General features: G+C 36.9%; 1 protein-coding gene across 1 annotated transcript in view; it reads right to left on the bottom strand.

Annotated features, from left to right (window-relative positions):
• Window positions 1-24497, bottom strand: part of AKT3 (AKT serine/threonine kinase 3) — a 149852-nt gene that overhangs the window by 11551 nt on the left and 113804 nt on the right. Inside the window, exons 10-12 of the mRNA XM_086878243.1 lie at window positions 23454-23582; window positions 5980-6194; window positions 3239-3326 (exon numbers count right to left, since the gene is read on the bottom strand). Of these exons, the coding sequence (XP_086734369.1) occupies window positions 3239-3326; window positions 5980-6194; window positions 23454-23582 (432 nt within the window). The remainder of the gene's footprint in view (window positions 1-3238; window positions 3327-5979; window positions 6195-23453; window positions 23583-24497) is intronic.

Below are 24497 nucleotides of genomic sequence, written 5' to 3'. Positions count from 1 at the left end.
TTGTTGGCACTCCCTAATTTTCTTCAGGGACAATCAGAGGTATTACCACAAATCAGAAAATGTATCTCAGCGCAAATTTCCACATGGTTTCTCTCATCTTTCATCCATATTATATGCAGGAGGAAAACCAGGCCTCGCTAAAAGGTCTGGACCTCCTTTGACATGAAGCTACTGAGTGCTTCAAGCTGCAAGCCTCAAGAAATACCAAAATTTTGACCTTTTAAGTAATGCCCATGTGCTGTTTGTTCAGTGAAAAACCCTAAACAGAACATCTGACAACTTTAGTGTGTCTGGTACCCAAATAAAAATACGATAAAGCAATTCTTACATGAGAAACAGAGAAATTTCAAATAGTTTCCTGATTCTACCTAAAAATAAAACAAATATTTTATTTAGTACATGGGCTTTTGAAGTCTTCAGATTTTGCCAAACTATTCAATTTCTCATACTCAGTCAGAGAGATAAAAACTCATCAGGGCTGAGATGATCACAGGAAGAACCTGGCACAGGCTGCTCTTTTTCATATACCCTCACGGTTTTTCTGCCAAAAATAAATACATCAGATCACAAATGCTAACTACTATACATTTTTCATTTAAAGGCAACGACCTTCTCTGCTCCAGTATGCCATACAATATTTTTTTATCGTTATGTAGTACCAAATTAGGTTAACTAGTTAGCAGTATCAGAAACCTAATAATTCCATTTGACCATTTGGATCCGTTTGACCTGACAGAGCTGTGGTCTGTCACATGAAACACATGAAACAGTTTACAGATATATAATTCTGTTTCTAATCACACCAGTAAAGTGATAACCTAGTAAAATGATAAAATTAGAGGTACAGCAGCACAGTGTGCCCTTGTACAAAATTATTACCCAGCACCTACTTAAAATACACATAATTTTTTGGTTTCCATTACTCTGAAAGTGAACTTCAGTTCTTTCATTTCTAACAGAAATATACTCCTGAAATGTAGCCAGAAAATAACAGTGCCATGGTGCTTAAAACTCAGGCAAAATTACTGTGAAATATTTTTACTATGCAAATAATTATATCCACTATCAATTTCTTTAAGTGACCCAACCGCTAAAGACTCTACATCCAACAACAAACAGCAACAGAAGCAAGCATAGAATAAACCTATTTAAAAATCAAATTTATTTGTTGCTCTGAGTTATTTTAGAATAACAAAATACCTCAAAAATATTCATATAAGCATTCCAATGAGCACACTTGATGGAAGTTCATTAACCTTATTATTATGTTTGAGGATTATATTTCAGAGCACAGCTCTGAAGTCTGCAGAGTGCAAGACTGTATGTGCAGAAGGAACAACTAGATATTTTAACCAGGCAAACAGCTTTGTAAGGAACAAATAGGAACAAAACTATTTTTAATTAAACAGAAAAGCACAGTGTCAGAAGTCATTTTCATGACTTGTTTTTCCATAAAGGACATACTGTGTGATAATACAACACAAAATCAATGCCTATGATCCTTGAAGTGAACTGTTCAACTGAGGAAATTTAGTTTATGTTTCACTGGCAAATTTAGTTTCTCAAAGTAACTGTGTCCAGAGTAAACAGGGAATGACTAGAGTTTCTCTAGCTATAATACTCCAATAAGCCATAAGCACTTCTATGAGCATAAAAGCAAAGTGCAGGAATTTATATATTTTTATATGGTTTTTTTTCAAAAAAAATCTGCAAAATTCCTCCTTTTTTTTTAATAGCTCAAAAAAAAGGTCTTGACTGAAACACACTTGCCATGTTCATTTGGAAAGAATCAAAGCACAAGCAATTAAGACTATCTATATATTCCTAACTAAATAAGATGCCGGACACAGTATAGAATTGAAAGTTCTATTTCTAATGTAAGATGCAGATTAAGAAATGTTGTTCAAGAGAGCAAGAATAATGTAACAGCCTTTTTCTTCCTCACCCACTCCTAGCATATTGCAATCTTATTGATTTTAGTGGGTTTTCTTTTTACTCTAGAAAGGTCCTCAACTTGTATTTTTAGATTTTATCCTCACAGTGCTTCTCTACAATGTCCTTACATAACCAAACAGTGTTTGAGCTCATAAAGTAACCTGATTAATACACTTGCTCTGATTATTTATTGTAGAGTTTCTTGAAACCTTGTGATACTGCCAGGGAAAAATCACACTTCTATCAAGTAATTTCAGAGTACCATATTTTGTATCGTCATATACAGGCTTTTATTTCAATTCCGGTATTTGTCAGAGAAGTTACCACACCAACAACCACACATTTTTAAAATTCCAGTTCAATAACAACTGAAAAAACAGTTTGTATCATTGACATTGTAGCATAAACATATTCTGCTCAGTCGTATGTCTTCCATTTTCCTTTAATTTGAACAAAGAAAAAAAAAAAAAAAGGAGAAAAAACTATCTTTTAAAATTACGCAGCTCAACTGGCAGATTAACAATGTAAAACAGTTGGGGAAAAAAGAAAAGTCTTTATCAAAATAGAAAGGGTTTATAGCAACAAGTAAATTCTTACAGAAATACTGAGATAAAATCAGTTTCTGTATATAAAACAACTTAAGTTGAATTGAGTTTCACTCCCAAGTAAGATAAATTCATTTTCTAAAATAATTCCCAAAGTGTTGATCATTACAGGAACAGGACTGAGTTTGGAGAAAACTGTTCCAGTTTAATTCCCAGCACTTGCTTTCTCCACAAGCTGTTTTGGCTCAGTGTTTCAACACTATTTTAATTTTCTTAGATATCTCTTTAAGTTTGAAAAAGATTTCTGCTTATACACAAACAGTCAGAAAGTAGATTTTTACCTGAGTTCCTTACAATCATTTAATTTCCCCTTTTCATAAAACAAATTTTCACTAAAAGGCAGACATAAAATAACAATTCAGGATAAACTATATTACATTTTTCACATTATCTTGAGTCATACATGTACTTTTCTCTTGAAAGCCCAGGAAAAAAAGAAAAGCAAAAAATTTGGATATTTACATAATAAAAGGTTTAGGTTGGTTTGCAAAATTTACTTCTGGTGAACTGACAAATTATTAATGAAAACACAGGATTAGGCAAATTGATTTTGACCTTGTTCAGAACTATTATTCATTTGTAGTAACACAAAAAAGTTGCAAAGAAAAAAATTACTAACTCCAGGGAGCAGTAATCTATGACTATCATGGAAACCACCTTGCAGAAGCCAGATTATTCAATGCCATATAAAGACATACCTTTTTATCATATACATCTTGCCAGTTTACTCCAGCAAAGAAACTATGGCGCATGATTTCTTTTGCATCATCTGGGCCTCCACCAAGCCTAAAGAGAGTGGGGGGAAAAAAACCACATATTAAACTTTTATAGGGAGACCAAGTTATGGTTGGAAAAGTGACCATTTCTTTTTGACTATCTGTGCAAATTCTCACCCAATTAATATATAATTTTGACCTGTTTAATATGAATTCTGGTGATCTCAATAATGGAAGTACCCATGCCATGGTCTATTCTTTTTGATTGTTCCAGCTACAGTGTTCATTACTGGTCATTATGAGCTTTTTTAGTAATTCATTATTTTTAAAAACATACTTAAGTTTAGTTTGCTTGAAAGCCCAACTAATGTCCTGGCACTATTAAAAACCCAAACCAACCTAATAATGCTGATATAAAATTTTGCCAAGGATGTGCCAGGCACTGAATCAGTAATGACTTGTGCATGATTTTTATACAGTGTTCACTGCTGTTGCATCTGGGTGCTGTAACAATTAACCAATTACCATAAAATAGTCTCAATCTGAGTCAATTGGTATAAATTAATAAATTGTAGGCCTGCTGAGAAAGTTATTTAAAGGCCATTGTAAATAACCACAGCACTCACTGTGGCCCATAGCTTGCCAAAGTCAGACTCTGTCTGGTAAATCATCTTAAGAAGTGGATTTCACCTACTTTGGGTGAACTTGCCCAAGGTGGTTTGAGCTCAAAGAAGTGGTCACTGCTGCCAGAAGAGGAGTATCCTACCCATACCTCTCTTCTCTCATTTGCATGCACAGCATCATTCCCATTTGATGACTGTGAACAGAATCAGCTCCCTAACCTGAAGAAAAACTAACCTTGCCATGAGAATAGAAGAAAGAAATGGCCAATTTTTGTTGCATTAGCAAGTCCACTTTGACTTGACAAGCTGAGTGAGCTCCCTTGAGCTGCTTCTGTTGGTTGAAAAATAACCCCACATCCAGGGATGGAAACCTCTGTCCGCAACAGCACACTGACTTTCAGGACTGCTCAGCTCTCATGTAACTTCTCCCTGAGACTGGGGATCCTACTGCCCTAACAGACGGAAGCTGCAGCAGAAAAAAAGCTACTCTTAACTAAATAAGCAGACCATATGTAGTAAATGTTAACAAGAAGAGTGACAAAAACAGTGTGTGTTTCATTAAAAGGAACTACTACAGATATAAAGACAAATACTAAAGGCAAGAATTTAAGTAAGATAAATTCTTTTCTAAAGCACTTATTGTAAGGAGGAATAATTTCCACAACCAAGAAAAAAGTCTGTTTTGGTGTTACCCTGCTGCCAAATTTCAAAAACATTCTGGACTACTACATCAGTCTTGCAATAACTGAGTGTAAAGTTATTCTAATTTTCAAGCTGTATTCCTCCTTGTTTCTCAACTACTCATTGTAAAATTCTCTTCATCTTGGCAAAACATGGCTGTTAGCCTTCAGTCATCCAGACTTCTCTCAATATCTTCTAGCTGCTCACAGAAAAGCTGAGTTGTGTTAATCTCAGTGTTCCTCCCCTATTTAGCATTAGCTAGCACAAGAACTTGAATATAAATAAGCTTCTAAATTTAAGTCTGCAATAAACACTACTGTCTGCGAAGATTAATTACAAGGAAGCATCTTTCCAATTCTAAAGGTTAATATATTTGATGGGTCAGATTGTTTGGAGGTTAAAAAGTATTAGGAGTTGCTACAGAAACACAGTTTTACTCTACTCTGCCTACATTTGGCTGGCTGGTCACAGTTTGCTTTTCCTGAATACAGTAAGTTCAGTTGAAGCAGACAAGCTGACCACTTGTGCTGTCCCACTTGCTGCACTTGGCTGCATCCAGGCAAATCCCTTGAAGAAACACAGCAACCAGTCTGGCCCTGAATGCCTGTGGGCAAAAACTCAAAACTTGAGGACAACAGAGGCTGAAGGAGGACTACAGAAGAGAGGCAGACAATGTCTGCTGCCCTAAACCAGGCCAAGAGACTCAGAAGAAAGACAAAGATATTGGGGGGAACAGAGGTACCTACAGACAAATCCCACTGATTTACAAAGTCAGAGATTTTAGAGCCACAGAAAAGTAGACACTGCTGGTCCAGTACTGGAGCCACTGGAAAATGGCTCTCCTGGGCAACAATTCCAGAGGCTTAAGCCCACCACAAAAGAGCACAGACAGCAGCTGGGTAACACTTGCGTTCAAACTGCTCTCTGTAAATTTCAATCCAGTTGTATTCTTTTCCAAATTACTAATTTAATGGTCTAATATGTGATTTATTTATGTGCCCTAATAAATGTAGCTGTGTCTGTGTATGCCTCTTTCCTGCTGTGATCACCAAGAAGAAGTGCTGCAGGCCCATGAGACAAGGCCGTGAACCCAGGGTTAAGTTATACTGGAAAAACAATTGAGATCTTTCCCTGTGTTCCAGTACACATTGAAACCTGAAGAGATCCCTGTCTTCGCTGTGAATGATTTAAAAAGTTTGTCTTCTACAAGCTTTTCTTCCTTTCCCTGGTTAAATTCATTTTGTAAATCATTGCTGCATTGAAAAAATGGAAACATGTGATTGTAGGGCTCTGTATGACCTTTTCCTGTGATTGACAGCTCCTTCAGCCAGGAAGACCAGGCACCACAGCCCTATTTTTACATTATCCAGCACAATTAGATCATTTGTTATGCCTGTATAACCAATTCATTTTACTTACCGCTTATTTGGATCCTTTATCAGTAGGCCTGATAGTAATGATTTTGCATCTGCAGACAGAGTTCGAGGAAATTTTATGTCCTCCATTAATATCAGTTCAAATAGTTTCTCATGATCTTGGTTGTAGAAGGGTAATCTTCCACACATCATCTCATACATAACAACTCCTAATCCCCACCAGTCCACTGCACGACCATAGTCATTATCTTCTAACACCTGAGACAGAAACCAAAAGCATCTTTAAGACATAAACTATTTCATTTCTGTCTGATGCATCCATATATGAATGTGTTTCTGAGACTCCTATTTTCACAGTATGCTGAATGGACTCCCAGAACCTGACTCAAAACTGCAGCACTGACACACACCTGAGCTCACTGAAATTCCAGGTTTACCAGGCACTGCACTGCTAAAAGCAAAATTAAAAATTGACGATGACCTGATCCAAACAATCATACTTCTTTTTACCCTTTCCTATGTCCTCTATCAGGCCATTTATACCATCCACAGCTTTGGGAAGAGACACTATCTACATGGGAACTAATGCCTCAGTTAGAAGTATGAAGAATCTGTTTGCTCAGTCACGTCCCTCTCTTTTACCCCACCTGTCTAAAGTCTCCAATTTAGAACCACCTCAATCTTATTAAGACAAGTTTAGTTTCTTCATGGTCTTTGTTTACATCAAAAGTCCTCAATGTCTTTCTCCTGCCAGTTTCATTACATTCCATTAAATCGTCCTAACAGCTGAACTGTGCCAATGCAAAAAAAAAAAAAAAATATGGCAGTGTTTATACACTACTGTGTTTACTACAAAACTATGCTTAGAGGGTATTTCATGAACAAAGAAACTGGAAGAGTTTATACAATTTGTTAACACAATGTCACTGATGTTGTGCACCTAAAAAACAACTTACTCCACAGCCGTTCTCCCAGCAGTGCTAGAGAACCGGAATAAGAAATATAAGCAGTGCGTCTCGACTTTAATACACCTTCATATTAAATTGCAGACATGGAGACAACAGCAGCATTCACCCATAAAAACCACAAGCAATACGGAAACTGATTCTTATTAAATATATATTTCCAATTCTATTAATTTGTAGTAGATCATGTCCCTTCATACAAAAAAAAAGGATGAAACAGAAGTCAAGAAATCTTAAAACAGGAGGCACTATGATTGTGTATGTCAAATAATCAATATTTGCTGCAGAAGAGCTATCAAAAAACCTTAAAACAATAAACAAAAAACGTTAACAATAAATAGAAAAATCAAAGAAATGCAAATAATAGTGTAGCAAGACATTTGTAAAGAATGCAAATAATTCTTTATAGAGAATTGTTACTGTACCACAGAAGGCAGATTCTGAAAGGCAGCACCCTATGGCTGATTTTTAAAAAAGAGCAACAAACTAACCCCAAGAAAATAAAATACTTTTTACAGCACAGAGACACACGCAATCACCATCACAAAGAACTCCTCCAGATTCAAACAGACATACAGGAACAGTCAGTTAGATACCTGCTAGTAAATCAGTCTTTAATGAATAAGGCAACCTCTACAAGATCAGAAATAACTTTATCCATAAGTAGATTATCATGCAATTGTCTGAAATGGGTAATAGTGGGATGTCGAGCTCATTTATCTGGCTCTCCTCTTGTTCCCCCAGTAAACCCAAGCCTGCTCTGAAGTATCTGGGATGTGCTGTTAGCAAAACCAACATTCAGTCTGATCCAGTATGGCAACTTTGGAAATCCCACACTAATCAATGCATTCATACTCCTACTTTTCCCTGTCCTTAAGGATTATTAGTGGAAACATGATGAAAATAAATATATTAAAAATCCTCCTTGTGTATATAAGATTAAAAAATCATAAATATTAACACATTAACACATATGATTTACGACTGTGCCAAAACAAACAGACTCATTACCTCATTGGTATTTCCAAATAGAGGATGAAATTTTGGAAAGTGTAAAATACAACAAATTAGTTGAATAAGTACATATGACAAAACTAACTAAAATAACTCCTGCATTTTAAAATTAATTAAATGTTTTATGAGTTGGAGCATATTGCAAGCTATTTGCCGAAAAACTGTGTATGAAATCTGTGACGCTTGTCTTTAAATCACCACTTTTTCTGCCACAGAATAAAAGCATTATCTATTTTTCTGCTATAGCTATTAGTACTGCTACTGTTTCTCTCATCTGTACAGTTAGTCTTTTCTTTTAAAGCTAGCAAAATACATGAAATTGTGAGACAGTGGTAGATTCTTTTTACAAGTAAGCTGAGGTCTGGTTTGCATGCATGGTTTATAAAAGAAGGCGACAGGAAAATAAAACATATTGTTCTCTAAACAAGGCAAATCACATGGCCAATAGCTAAAGCAAATTGTATTTGCAGCTTTACGTAATTTATGCAGGACTTTACCTAATAATAATAAAAAGTATGAACAACCTTTTGCTGCATTCCCACAACAGCAACAAAACAGTGGTACAAAGAAAGAGCCAAATGTGATTTTTAACCTCTTTTTACATAAAATCATAAAAAAGCATAAAAGCTGGATTAACTGCCTCCCAAACCCGCATATCACCAGCCGGGTTCTCATCCCCAGCTGGCAAAACTGGCAACTCTTTATTTTTGTTTAAATACCTGGTTTACAGCCAGCCAGACAAGCAAGAGCATCAAAATGGTTTCATTTACGCAAAAGGAAAACAGCCTGAAAATAGTGTAAATAAAGCAAAATACATCTCAACTTATTTTAACAAAAATGTAATAAAATTGTGCATAATGCATTCACAGTGAAGATAGACTATTATTTCCTTTAAGTAATTTCTAATCTTCATAGTGTTTAGAAACTGCAGGATTTGTAGACTGCGTCAGATCAATGGAAGTGAAGTGCTGGAGTCCAGCAGCTCCAGCAACCAAATCTATGCAGTTAGGGCAAGCATGAGAACATGTCTGTACACACTGCCCTAGCATTACAGAATCCTTTGGAAACAGTCCTTGGATTTGAGGGACTTGGTTTTAATTACACTGAACACAGGTCAAGAAAGCTTCAACTCAGTGCTAGAGTGAACATGACATGCAGCTGCAAGCTTTGCACCTATAAATAACTCAATCTTTTGCGCACCATAAAGTAGGTACTTGCTTTTAGAAAAAATCTCCTTTGGTTGTAAGGAGTGATGCTGCTATGTCTCCAGTAGCTGCGGGATATCCTTGTATATGCAGGGTACCAGTCTAAGCACCCAGCCCAACATAGACACTGTGGAAAGTTTGATCTCTTGGACTCTGTATGCTGCCCTTTAGAGCTGCCTCCACCAGCCAATTCTTGTCCCTTGCTATAAGGACCCACAAACTTGTCTTTAAGCCAATGTCCTGCTCCAACAACCCAATCCCTTCATGGTCAGAGCAGGACAAGCAGCAGGCCCACCAAACCAAGGTCAAGCACTCAGTATCTGCTGTAAAGCAATGTATTGATGCCTCCTGGCAGTACGACACAAGGATCACACAGAACCCATGAGCTCAGAGAGAGCACCTACACTGACTACATACTCAAGTAAGGCGTGTTTCCACACAGTAAAGATGGACTTATTGTTTTCTTCCACAAAATTTGCTTAAATACTCAGATCATTCGGATTTGCAATTTCCCTTCCTTCATCCTCTTCACATACAGGGGGTGCCAAAATCCAAGCTACCTTGCTGAGATCTAGGTGAGGTTTCAGGAGCTCCAGCATAATGTGACATCAGTGTGTGGGTAACATTGGTAGTCATCCACCCCTGACATAATCACTGTACCCAGCTTCCCATCTCACTGAGCAAAGCTGTCTGGCTGGCTGCAGTTCAGTCTGGATAATACCACAGATCATGGGAAATAAAACTCAAAAACTTGCCATCGTTTATACATCTTGGGGAAATCTTACTCCATTTGTTTTCAGGGTTCAACAACTGGTTCTTTCAGAGGCACTGCCAGCCTAATTCAGGCTCTTGTTTCTGTTCTCTCACCACAGCTTCCCTTAACTTGTCAAAGCTATTCAACACACTACATCAGATAGTAGAAAAAAAGGGGGGAAAAAGTTTCACCCTGTATTATTTTTCACATGAATCAAGTTTTCTGACCTAAACCACTGAATTGCCATGTGAACAGTTGCAGTAGCACAAGTGAGAACATGGGCAGCATCAGGTGTGGCATTGCTGCAGAAAGAAGTGCTTGCCAATCTCTGCCCCAAAGTTACACTGACACAGAAGTTACACTGACTCTGCCAGTTTTTCCTGCACACACAGACAGCTGTAACAGCTGTGCTCACTTAGGGTGAAGATTAAGGCCCTGCTTCTCTTCCCAACCTGCATTTCTCTGAATCACTCCAGCAGTATAACAGGGTTCCAAAGTGGGCATAAACTCATTGCTGCACTGAAACCACTATAGCTTTTACAGGCATTGTTGCTCCTCTAACTCACACCTACGCCTGCAGTGAGAGGACACAGCCTGGGTTTATATGGGTGCTTTAAAAACAGCTGCAGAGGTGCTACTGAAGTTTGTATTTTCCCTTCCTACATAAATATACAAAAGGTTAAGTAACACACACAATTTTAACAAGCAAGAAACATTAGCCAAGCATCTGCTGCCAGGCATTTTCAGGTACTTTAATGCTTCTATGTTTTAGAGCTTCAGCTAAAGGACAGCTATTTATTTACCTTAAAATATTCATTTGTATTGTGGTCAAAAAGCCACAACACAAATTTTTTTTAATTTACTGAGAGAGCAGTAAACAAGGGAAAATAAAGTATTGTGTAGTGATTCCACTGTCTCTGCACACCTTGGGGTTTCTGGAGAGTATTACTGGCAGTAACCAAGTATACAACGGGATAGTGCTTTGTACAGAGCAGACTGTAAAGCCCTACATACAAAATAAACAATTCAGTTCACAGAGCAACCTTTGCCTTTGTAATGATTAAGACAGCACAAACACACTGCAGGATTGCTAAGATTGCAGTAATTCAGTTGTGTTTTTCCCTCATACATAGTAATTCATTTTGTTGGCAAGTAATTACAGATCAGTGAAGAAAAATACTCTTGTGTTTACATTTATTGACAAAAAAAGCACTATTTTATCTATATTATCTATTCCCCAATGCTGAGAAGCTCACTGTCTTGTACTTGAAAAAAAGATTGTTACTAGCGCTGAAAGTTTTCTCTTTCCCAGAATATAAAACACACAGAAACTATTTCTTCCTTTATTTCACTGGTGGCTGTAGATTTTAACCTTTAGGTTTATCAGTCAATATATCTCCAGGTCCTTTGCATGTCACTCCTTTAAGAGCCTAACATACAGTCCACAGAATTTGATTTCCATTTAATTTTATGGTGAAAACCAGTGAAAAAATATATTTTATTATTTTTATTGCTTCAGTGGCTAAGAGGTGAAAGGTTTTTTGGAGGCAACAGCTTGAGACACATCTGCAAACTCCTATTTACAAGAGCTTGGGGCAGAGACATAGGAAGCAGACAATGAATGCCAAAGAGAAGTTGATACATACACATGCAATGCTTTTACAAGTTTCTGCGAAAATTTTCTTTTTTAGGAGGTGAGCCAGCAGTATAGCAGGTGAAGTCTGTGACCATCTTAAGTCAGTCATGTACTTCCACCTGCCCTAGGTGGAACTTAGAATTCTCTCCTATATTTTACTAATCACAGAACACTGAACAAGATGCGACTACCTCAAACAATCTGAGCTCAATGCAGATAATCCCTTAATCCTGTCTTCATTGCAATTTCTTGAAATACAACATCCCTGATGAGCAGAGTCTGGAAGATTTTTGGTTGCACAGAAGAAATTCACACCATCAAGAGCTGTATTTACCACACACCTCTAAGTGGTATTTAGTTGCTGTAATGTCTGGACTCTGCAAGCACAGACAAATTTAGCAGTAACCTTGAGCATGAAAGGCTTCATAAAATTCATTGTCAATCTTATACAAAGGGTTGTCAGCATTGGGTTTTATCTCTAAAAGAACAATATCAAAATATTTGACTTACACTTTGTGCTAGATAATCAAGGCAACTTAGCAGAAAAGCCATTACATTTTTGACATAGTAATGTTTCTCCTAATCCATTAGATATGGACCTTCAGATAGGACATTAGAAGTAGCTTGTTGCTCAATCAATAATTTTGACAGAACAGATGGGAAAACATTTAAACATCTAAACAAACTGTCTGCACACCTATGTTGTGAAAGAAAACTGAGAACTTGGATAAACCAATGTACTGTTAATTTAAGGGGGAAAAAACTGTTCAATTAACCTTGCAGTTCAGGTGGAGTGTATGTTCCTTAAGCATTCCTGGTAACCCTTCACACATTTTTATTGCTATAGTTGTTGGTCTGTTAACAAATATTCACCCACGTATTCTTCAAGAGAAGTTAAAAAAGAGTATTTGCTAGAACTTTCTATCATCTGTGGTAACAACTACAACAATAAGAAAGTTTATAATCTAACACGAATGAACAAAGGTGATACATACTTTTTTACAGACACAGACTTTTACCCAGATATATGAAAATCCATCCTGCAGAAGGGCATGTTCAACAAGAATTACACAATTCAGTTACTATAACTGTATCTTGGTATGAAAAGTGTTGCTGCATCAATAGTAAAAAAAACCAAAACAACCACTTAAATGAGTGTTTATTGGTTTTATTATACACAGCTGAAAAGACAAAATGTCAAGATTATAGATAGCTTGGGAAATAGAGAGCTGAGATTTTCCACTGCTCTAATTTTTGCAGGTAGTTTTCTCCATTTTTTATCTATTTTTACTTCTGGCCCTAATGTAAACTATCTTCCTATTACATTTTTGTATTCGAGATTCAGCCCATCTCACCTAGCTTTTTGTTATGTACTCTCATAAAATACATAGCAAACCAGTTCTTGTTTTTATTTCTTTTGTTGGCATATGTGCTGTATCAGAAATAGTATACGCTGATATAAATGTGAATTAAGCAAAGCTTCCTAGAGTGAAGAGCATGCAATACTAATTAATGCATTTAATATCCTGGAAGAGACAGACTTCAGTAGAATTCAAGCAAAAGACAAAGGAGGGAAGGGAAGGGAAGGGAAGGGAAGGGAAGGGAAGGGAAGGGAAGGGAAGGGAAGGGAAGGGAAGGGAAGGGAAGGGAAGGGAAGGGAAGGGAAGGGAAGGGAAGGGAAGGGAAGGGAAGGGAAGGGAAGGGAAGGGAAGGGAAGGGAAGGGAAGGGAAGGGAAGGGAAGGGAAGGGAAGGGAAGGGAAGGGAAGGGAAGGGAAGGGAAGGGAAGGGAAGGGAAGGGAAGGGAAGGGAAGGGAAGGGAAGGGAAGGGAAGGGAAGGGAAGGGAAGGGAAGGGAAGGGAAGGGAAGGGAAGGGAAGGGAAGGGAAGGGAAGGGAAGGGAAGGGAAGGGAAGGGAAGGGAAGGGAAGGGAAGGGAAGGGAAGGGAAGGGAAGGGAAGGGAAGGGAAGGGAAGGGAAGGGAAGGGAAGGGAAGGGAAGATAAATTACTGCACATGAAAAAGAGTATTCTAACAAGGGCTGTAAGAAACCAATGGCAACACTGGGGAAAAAGAAACCGAAGAAAACCACATCACATTAAAAAGCAACAAATAAAAGCAACATATCATTTCAGTTTCCAAAAGATGGTAATTGTTTCTCATAATTCTACCCACTCTACCATTAGAAGAAAATCTGAAGACCTGTTCATGTCTGTATTAATTATAACTGCACTGGCAGTAGTCTCTAAAACATACACTGCCATAAGATGCAGGACGTGCAAGAAGTAATAAATAATGATAATACTGTGTTATGTCTTTCTAGTTGCTCTTATTTCCTGAAATTATTTTGAATATTTACTGATCTTAAATAGCATTTGTTCAGCTTTTATTTATGCTTCATTATTCTCAGAAAAACTTGAGGCTTTTGCTGAGATGGAAATAATGTTTGTATTGATTAAGTGAAAAGAAATGAAAAATTTTCAAGCAATATTATTGTGACAGTCTTTATAAGAATTGTCATACTTGTTTTACAAAAAAAATGTTTTACTAGAAAATTGCTCTCTGCTTTAAAGTTCTGGTTTGAATACAAAAGTTTGTTTATGGACAGTGTTGAGCTAACCTTTTTTCTAGTATTCTGTTTGTTTTATTATTTTTACATATTTGTTATATCTTTTCCCTTGAGAAGTCTGGTACTGCATGTGGATAACTGATTTTTGTGACTGGTGAGATTACCCAGGAAGCATGAAAATGCAAATTCTTATTGCATTATTGGTTATCTGCTTTCAGGACAACGTCTAATTTTTGTGCTAATAATCTGATGTTGCAGCAATTCTTCTGTCTGTGTAACAAAGCAATGCTTTCCTACCCTCATCTAAATGCTCCCCAGGTTTTGATCTTGGTACCAGTTCTTGCCAATAAATGATGTTCTGCTATGGATACCCTGCCTTGTCCACCTTTCATCATTTTCACCTCAGGGGCCCACTGGCAATACCAAGCTGATGAAAGTGCTCAAATTCAAGTCACCAGCATTTTTTATGACTTAGGATCATAAGACAACAGAATGTGGGACTCTAAAACATGATAAGTGATAACCAAACAGAAAAAAGACCAAATTTGAATTTACATGCGATCCGAGCATTTCAAGGTAAAACAGCTTCCTGCATTTTCATTTCCTCACAATGTAAAAAAAATAATCTGGGGCTTGGAACTCTAGTGTAAAGAGAAAATTCCATATTGTGAATCTCCCATAAATCAGAAGGGAAAATATTTTCAGGCATAGATGCTATTCCTCCTCAACCCCCCTTCACTGGTCCTTACCCAGAAACAGAATATTGCCAAATATACAACAGACAGCTGTTCAAGAGCACAAGCCAACACTAAACCACTCTTCCACAGGTAAAATAAATTCTATTGTGCCTCTGCTAAGAATCAGATTATGCATGAAGCATCTAGGTAAACACAGAGAAAATAAATTTCAACTATCCTTCTGAAGCCAGAAGAAAAATCAGTTAGGCAAAACACAACAGCATAACTACACTGCTCAGGTAGTGAGCAAACTATACTTTCAAGAAAATGAGAACACGTTATCAGAAGATGAGGCTTCTTGGTTTTTAAGCAAAATATTCTGCCTCACCAGGAAACAGTAACGCCTCATACTGTAAGTTAAGACAAACACCTATTGAAATACAAAACAAAAAAATAGTTATGGCATCCGTGTTGGTAGAAGACTTGAAAATTAATATTCATCAGGTTAGATACTTTATTATTTTATGGAATAAAATAAATCTCATAATTGAAAATTTTTTTAAGGAACTTAATATTTTTTTATCTAACTCAATAGATACGAATGTTGAGATTTCATTAAATTAATACACATGAATAAGCAAATATTCAACCCACATAATAGGGTATGACCTTAGATGGGGTCCACACAAAAGATGATTTTTTTGTTGTTGCTTAGACCTTTTTTATTTACTTAGCTTTAGATTTGCCTGTATGAGAAAGAGGTAATGCTACCTACCACAGATTAGCTATAGTACTACAGATATCCTCATTACACATGTAATTTATTTACCATTAAAATAAGAGGGTTAAAAGCTTTTTGCGGCATCAGAAGAAAAATATTATCATAACCTGCAACACTGCCAATGTTTTACTATAAGAATTACCTTTCTGACAGCATTCTTTGAGCATAGAACACAATAGATTTGAATTCACAATTTTATAAGAAAGAAAGAACAAAACTAACACCTTTCTAAGTCTCTGGCTGATAAAAATTAATGTTCTATCCTTGGACAAAGCAACACTCTACAACATACTTTGCTAAATATATATTGAACACCCATAGGTTCCATTTCTTTTTATCAGTAAAGTTTTGGATCGAGTTTTTTTTCTCGGTGGGGGGGTGTTGGGGAGGGCACTCTATTTTGTTCATTCTAACTTGGCGATCAAAGAATTTTTATTTTTACACTATTACAGAAGTGCATTTTTCTAGGTTTCCAAAACCACCTTATTCAACCTTCCCCATCTGTCACCATCTGCTTCTTTTTAGCATGTACTTTTTGTGTGATCACATAAGCATGTGAAAAATAACTAACATTCAGATGATTGTCTGCTGGTACATTTGAGGACTGGGCATAATAAAAGTGAACTGCCAAAACGTACTTAACACTTCTAATTTTGTTGGGTCTTGCATGTAAGCTACATTTGATTTTCAAACCGTTTTACAGTTGGAAAGTTGATCAGGTACTCTAACTCAACACTAAAACTGAGACTACATAATTAGCTCAGCACTAAAAAGATTGTATTGAAAGGGAGGAACAAAACCCAGAAATATATCCACACGAGTTCACACATCCCTCTTGACTGAGTCTGTCTGCACAATGTTGCCTGAGGCACAGGATAAGATGCTGCAAGCAGCCTACTTCTGGACAGTCACAGACTGTGTCTTCTCTCCAGGCTACCACAGGACAAGGATAAAGGGATCTCATAGTTACAAGGGTGTAAGAAATCTCATAGAAAATGCTTGGAGAAGCAAAGACACTAAGCCTAGGGTAGAAATGCATAGAAATACAATGCAATTCCAAACTATGCAGCAGATATTGCTTCTCGCTTTAGGTGAAAAGTAATTGGAAAATTCCATCACGGCACAAAAGCTGAATGATGGAGGTGTCTGTTTCCAGGACTCTGTCATGCTAAGGCACAGCACTTCTGCTTGTAAATGCACTTCTCAATACGGTTTTCACAGGAAAAGAACAAAACAAGACTAAAGCTGGAAAAACAAGCTTACTTCCAATCCTCTAAAACACATTACCCTCACTTTATGAGAATTTCATACAGAATTTTTTTTCCATCTTTTTAGAGAAGCACTGCTCCAATCAGGTGCCTATCACGACTTCAGCAAAACCATATGAAACAGAACACCAGCACGCTTTTATCATTGCAGACCATTTGGCAGAGTGTCTCATTATCCTTTCTCTGAAGAAAGAATTAACATTAAAGAAAGTGTACAAAATAAAGAAAGTGAACACAATAAAAACAAGAACTGCCCCTTCCCCTAAATACATTCAACAATCAGTCTTCTATTAGTGCTTACCAGAGGTAACAAAATATGAGTGAGAGCTTGCCCTCTAGAACACAATGGAAAATTGAGCTCAACATAAAGTTTCTTTTCCACTGTCTCTTTTTTCCAAGTCTTAGAAGTTCACATCAGTCTTAAAACCTTGTGAATGCATATCCATCTTGCAACATCTTAACAGCAGCCTTCCCTTAATTTATGCCATTTCCACTAATTCCCTTTTCCATCCAGTAGTTCTAGAGGTGGAAAATAATGGCACATAACTATTATTTATAAAACATTGCATAGAGTTTCAAAAAGCACATTACGTTGATGCCTCAATTATCTTCAAACTCAAATGAAATATAACAGAAAAGGAGATTAAAAGGAAATTGCATAAGTCACGACAAAAATTATTCTGTCCTTCAGTTCCTCTACAATCCTAACCAAACAACTCTTCAGCAAGCTTCTCCTCAGTTTTAAGTTGTTCCTCAATTCCTCCTGTCATTTGTGTCTCCCCACAACACATCTTATCAGTTCCTATTTACAAAATATTAACAAAATAACATAATAGTCTTTAGTCCAAACTCTCTTTCCTGCCCAAAATCACATTTTTCCCCTTAAGAAAAAATCTTCTAAGCTCTAATATGTGTTTTCTGACCTATCAACCTACCAGTGACAACATTACATTCATTTCATTAATTTCCTTTCCCTCCTATTAGTCTCCCTTACTATCCTCCTTCAGTGTACTCAAATTCTCCTCTTTAGAAAAGGGAAAAAAGGGGAAGAGGGAGAAAAGGGGGAAAGAGGGAAAAGAGGCTCCATTTTCTCACTCTACTACATTTTCTCTGTAGTAGAGTGAGCTGAAGTTTTAACACTCTCACCTTAGCTGATCTCCCTCAACTGGCCTGCCTCTGTTTACCCACAATGTTGGCTGCTTTCATCAAGCTGTTTGCAAAACAAGTGCCTTCCTGTTTCTCCCAAGACTTTAAGGAGCTCTTCTCTAACACTGGCATTGCAACTTCTATCTGCATTAAAACCCCTGTTAAGAGCAACGCTTTGTCATGATGCCTGCAAAAACTGGAAACATCCACTCCTGTTGTTAGCCTCTCATTGCATTTCAGTAGTTCCCTCTCTGCCTACACACATAGCACTTAGTTTGAACTTGTATCAGACGAGTTATGTGGCAGATCATCATAGTCTCACTCCAAAATATTACCAGATTGCCTTTGGCAAATATCCTGATCCAAACCAAGCAGGTGTTAAAAGAATAAAATAAATGCATAGCTCCACAAGTGACAAAATTCTTTCTCTGACTCTATTGTCAGCTTTTTGTAATCTGTATATACCACAACACTCTTAGAAAATTCACTTAAATTCTGGAAAGCATGCAAAAAGTGTGGTTTTCTTATTATAAGTATGCCTGCTTTCCCTTGCTGAAATTCTGTCACTGAACTTTGATGGCCAAGCTCTAGATTACATCAAAGCCATATCCTTCCCAAGAGGAACAGCGGTAAGTAAGAAATTACGTGAAGTGTGAGGAGAGACAGCAGTTGCCTCTTGATAAAAGAGTTCTATCCTGCACTACTCTGAGATAAAACTCAGGGAAATACTTGATTACACATGATCTCTCTCACTCCCATTTTTAAAAGAACAACCACTAAAAAAATACTGGCCAAATAAACATTGTATAATTGATCTTAATATTTCCTTAATCCTCACTGGTCTTATTTTAAAATAAGTTACAGGACATGCACATCTCCTGTCTAGGGGTAAAAGCTATGAATCTGCTCCTTTTTTGTTCATTGTCACATACCTTTGAGTGACTGTAACTGCATAAACTATATTGAAATAGTTTGCTTTTTTAAATAAAATGCAACTGTTCTTATAGGAATGTATCCATATGATCTGTACATATGAACCACTTTTATGCACATTCATCCACCTAATCTATATTTTTATGCCAATAAAACATAATGATATCCTTCCATTTTCCCTGCTATTAGAATCACCTACACATTGTTGATTATCTACATCTTTTAAAAGTCATTTGAATGACATCCATGAAGTCTATTACAGAATTGTTCAGAGTCAAAACAACTTCTGTTATTAGAAAGATTTAAAACTTCAAACATAATTTCTGGTATTTCAAGCTTGTCTCTCCCATGACACCAAAACTTAGTACCACATTTGACTGCTCTCCTATAACAAAGACTGTGCACTTAGTCCTAGGAACTTGAACTGAAATACAGAGATCCAGAAACTGCTATCTCATCCAAGAAAACATCTTTATAAATTATCAGACCCCAAATAAATTTTACTTCTCTGCCTAAGTAGCTTCATTTCCTGAATGTTCTATTAATGGAAGTCTGTACCAGTCTGTATCTTTATTAGTAGATCTCATCCTTGACAGACAACTGAAACAATCAAAATCCAAACTGCTTTTAAGACTCACAGGTATATCTACAAGTACTTTCTCAGTTGTATTCTTTCTTTTTTAAGCAAGTGATACTGCCTGTAAAACACATGTGGTCCTGTCCTGCCTTTGCCACTCCAAAATCACAAAAGAAGCATTTTTTGGAAAAATAATAAAGCATACATCTGTGTTACCTAAATGGGATCACAATTCATCTTTTTCTCATTGCATCTACGAATATTTTCTGACACCATAATGATCCCTTAATGATCCAGCTTACTTTGAAGAATAACAAACTTCTAAGTTTCTTTGACTTTTAAGAAATAGTCTCTTTGTCCTGAAAAACTACTAAGTGAGAAATTGTAATGCATTTTATACCTTTCAAAGGGGGAATGCCACAGATTCTTACAGCAGAGGGAATTATTAACTATTACCACTACACTTAAACACACACAAAAAAATTAGGCTTGTGTTAGTTCTATTACAGATGACAAGGGTAATTTCACTATTATACAAGCAAATTATTCTCAAAAAACGACATAATTTCACAAACAGAAAGTTACTTGCTCATTCTTCCCTAAGTGTGAGAAATGTACATCTGTACTGTTAACAAATATAAACCCTGCTATTTGGCAGTAGCAACTATTTTCTTCCTAGAGGATGTGTTCATACCCTATTGTATTTTATGCTCGGCATATAGTGATGCAAGACAAACACAGTCAATGCTATTTTAATTTTCTTTAGACCACAGAAAACTAGTGTTGGATAACAGGGAAGGGCTAGGACAGGAGAATAGAAAGGGAATGCACCTATGGCCACTTAGCCAGAAGCCCTGCATGCCCTTAACAGCTCAGTGTGTGATGAAGGTACACATTAACTTCCATATGGGTTCCACAAATGATAAATCAGTGATGCTCTAGAATTCTATCCCCACAGATGAAAATTTACGCTAACCTGACAAGTTCATTACAGATTTTCTTCTGTGTCACATCATCCTTTTGATCTCTGCATGGACAGGGGCATTTTTCTGGATATCCTAATTATCTACACAGTCAGTGTCAGGTCTTATATGAGAGGTCAGGGCTTATCAATGTGAGATAGAAGAGTCTTTTTAACAGAGGGTCAGAAGGACTGTTTTGATCTTAGAAACATAAAGTCTGTGAGGAAAATGCAGCAGCAGGTAGACTTATTTACTGATCAAGAGTAATTCTAAAATTGTCCTGGGTAATAATTCTGTACTGATCCACAAAGATATCTTCATCTCAGAGACTGTCATGCAATGAGGAAATATACCTTAATATGTCTTAGTTACTTCCCTCTTTTACTGTTGGACGCATCTGCAACATAGTTTTTGTAAAGAGATAGAATAGTGAGCAGGACTCTATGCCTCAAACAGTGGTGCAAAAGGCATTAAAAAAACAAGTTTGGAACTGAAACCACAATTACTGCGAAAGAAAATATTAAGTCAGTTTTCAGGCTGGGTGTGGATTCCCACCAATGCAATGTTCCTGGTCCGCTGCCTCCTGGAGTGCTAGGCAGAACTCTCGGGCCCCTGTGTGTTACACAGTACACTGTTCTAGTGTTCTCTACCAGCAGCCAGAAAGTACATGGGAAACTAAACTAAAAAACCTGCAGAAGGGATGCATCCATTACACCTGACACAGAAGGAAAAAAAGGATGCAAGAATGTTATTAAAAGGACAGATGATGAATAGATTTTCCATATAACTGGAGAATGAATACCTTGCTTCTAAAGAAAAGCTGAAAGGCATTTGCCTTTAAATGTACCATGACCAGGCAAAATATATGCTGCCACTTGTCTTGGCATAGACAGGCAGGAATTCAGCATGGTAACAGGATTAAAGTCCAGTTGTTACATTAGGTTCTCATGCTCTGAAGTTTGTCACAAGGTAGTAAATCTTTGGCACCTGAAAATCATTTCTGAGGCCTGAACTGCAAAGAGAAGTGATTTTTGAGCATTCATTTTCTGAAACTTGCACACAAATAGACTGGAGGACCCAGGCTCTTGACATCCCTTTATCAGTCAGCTGCCCTGACAAAAATAGATAGAGTGGTCTCAGGTGAGTAGCTATCCAGCTAAAGAGGTTGAGCCTTCTTATGTCATATCAGGAATCTATCTAGGTTGCTTGCTCAAAACCCTTAATTTTTGAGGGAAAAAGGAATGAGTTCCCTTGTTCCCAAGGTTAATGAAGAATCAATTTCCTTCAAGACAGATTTTTACAGGGCAGGTCTCCAAAAACACTCATAATGGGAGGCAGAGCAGAAAAGTGGGGCTTCTAGATAATAGAAAAGCAAACTGGATCAGGTAACTCGAGCTGAGTGTCTAAAACCATGTTTGATGAAACATAGCTAACATGTTTTCAAAAGAGTCAAGGAAGATAGTAGCAGTGAATGAAGAGAAAGCTAGTGGCTCCTAAAAGTACTGATGTTTACTGTTGGAGAAATAATGTATCAAAAGATCTTGCTATCATCCCAAATGGGTTCAATAACTCTACCTACCATATTGACTTATAGCCAACTATTAGCAGTTCAATTCAATTTCCTCTGTGACTGCCAACTGAAAGGGACTTAAAGAGATTTGGAAAGACTCTCAAATTTGTATACCTAGCCATCCTAAAATGTTAATTTCCAGCCAGCACTATCCAGAAGGTGTTGTGTTTCTTTGACATTCCTTAATTTCAAGGCTTAGAATAAAAAACAAAAATGCAATCAAAATTGCTTGATGAAACAGGCTCCAGGGCTTGTGACTGTTACTCAGGATTCAGTGCTGCTGAAAACAGGAGAATAAAGACCTATATCTAATCAGTGCCTCCCCCCTTCAAACTAAAGCATATTGTTCTTCAAAGATAATACCTAGTAACAAGGCTTTATTGTAGTGCAGACTTACTGCAAGAGGTGGGAAATCCCTCTGAAAGCTTTCTTCAACGAAATGGTAGGACTGAAGGGTCTTTTAAAGCCCTTTAGGTTGACTAAAAAGTTAACTCAGTATGAGGTATGCACTATGTCAGTTAGAAATCTTGAATACTGACAAGAGTAAAAATAACGGCTAATTCAACATCCACAGAATCCTTAGCGTTAAGTAAAAAAAATTAGGCTGTTTTTCATATCAGTACTGGAGTTGTATTTGGTAGCCCCTGAGGAGAGGCAGTGACATTTCTGAGCACCAGATATCTTCGGTATTGTTGACTGAAGCCGGGGCAAAAACACAGTCTTGGTGGTGCTTCCCTTGTCTTTCCTCAGGAGGCATCAGTGGCAGAGCCAGCAGCACTAATAGTACTGCAACAGATCCTTTGGATGACTTGAGCTTCCACAGCAGATTCTCAAGTGGCCAAACCAGAGCTGCAAGGGGAACCAAAGCTATGTATTGATGTCCATCTTTTTATCAGTCCTTGAGGAGTGTGATGCTTGGCCACCTGAGTGACAGCTAATGGGAAAGATGGGGTGGTATACTCTGGGATGCCACTTCTGCTTACATACGAGGAAACAGCCAGCTTTGGTGCCCATCTCAACCAGTTCTGAGGTTGATTTTAGCAGAAATATCTCAAATTTCAACTCAATCTCCCTGCAACTGGGGAATTCAGATAAAGCCCATCAAACTCAGTACCCTCCTATTCCCCCTCGCCTCCACTGAGGCTATATAAATGCTAGTTACACAGCTCAGTTAAGCAGGATCATATGTTCCAAGTGACAGACAGATGGAAGATTATTTTTGAAGAAATCATCGAAGATAAAAACTTTAACAGAGGAAGGCAAACATGAGAATGAAAATGCACGTTAGAGGCCTTTTTAAACACTAAGAAGCAGAGCATCAATATATACAATCACCACAAAGAATAGCAACACATTCCATTCTGAATAACAGCTATAGAGTATTAATCAGGCAGAATGTCAGTCTAAAATTAAATGGAAAAGAAACATTTTATATAGTATTATAAGAAAATATTCTAAATCCTACCTCGGGTGCCAGGTACTCTGGAGTACCACAGAATGTTTTCATAGTTGCTGCGTCTGTGATTCCTTCTTTGCAAAGTCCAAAATCTGTAATTTTTATGTGTCCATCTTTATCCAACATTAGATTTTCTAACTGTATGTTGGGAAGAAAAATAATCCCTTAGTATTTCTTAACAGGACAGATTGCTGCATTACATCATCAATTTTGTAAAAACAGAGTTATTCCTTGAAATAGAATGTAATTCATTTGTAATTTAAAAAAAACACAGCATCTACTATATTACAGCATTTAACAGTTTTTTCTGCCACACAAGTTACATAATAAATTAATACTTTAATACAGTTTACAATAGTAAATCTCAGGTCAATGACTGTAGAGGTTTCCTTTGCTCTAACATGACAGCCATTAATCAAGATACCTTTTACTCTCTATACTGTAATGAAACAGCCTGTACAGATAAATCCTTAAAATGCCTCCAACTTCCAGAACCTTTTCCATAATAGATAGAACTGGGGATAGGGCAGCTACTGATAAAAAACCCCAAGGTAAATTCCTCCTTGTCTACTTGCAAAGGACATTCTTAAATTGTGAATATATATCTCTGCATGCTTTGCATTGCTTTTTAAATATATGATCCTTGCTTTGAAATCTGAAAACATTCAGAATAATGGTTGACATCACTTTACAAAAAGGTTTTAATTAGCTGTACCTAAAATACTGATGGAACTGAAACCAAGGAAAGCATTCTGAACAACTTTTTTCAACAGAAAATGGTTTGGTTTTTTACAAATTATAAGGTATGTAGTGAAAATACCAACAGAACAATCATAGTCCTGTAATTCTAAGTCTACATAAAACCTGAAATACAATCAAAGGCATAGATATTCTGTTGAGTCGAAGTGTGTTACAAGGAAAATGCAAAGTAGACAACATGAGAAATAGAAGATTAATGTTGTCAAACTCTTTTTTCCTTATTATCTAGAATTAAAATAAAAAACTATCACCTACCATTTATTGACCAGATAATTCAATATTTTCCCAGGATTT

Source organism: Cyanistes caeruleus, chromosome 2, assembly GCF_971803275.1.
Source record: "Cyanistes caeruleus chromosome 2, bCyaCae1.hap1.1, whole genome shotgun sequence".
Classification (NCBI taxonomy): domain Eukaryota; kingdom Metazoa; phylum Chordata; class Aves; order Passeriformes; family Paridae; genus Cyanistes; species Cyanistes caeruleus.
This window is presented reverse-complemented; position numbering and strand designations above follow the sequence as displayed.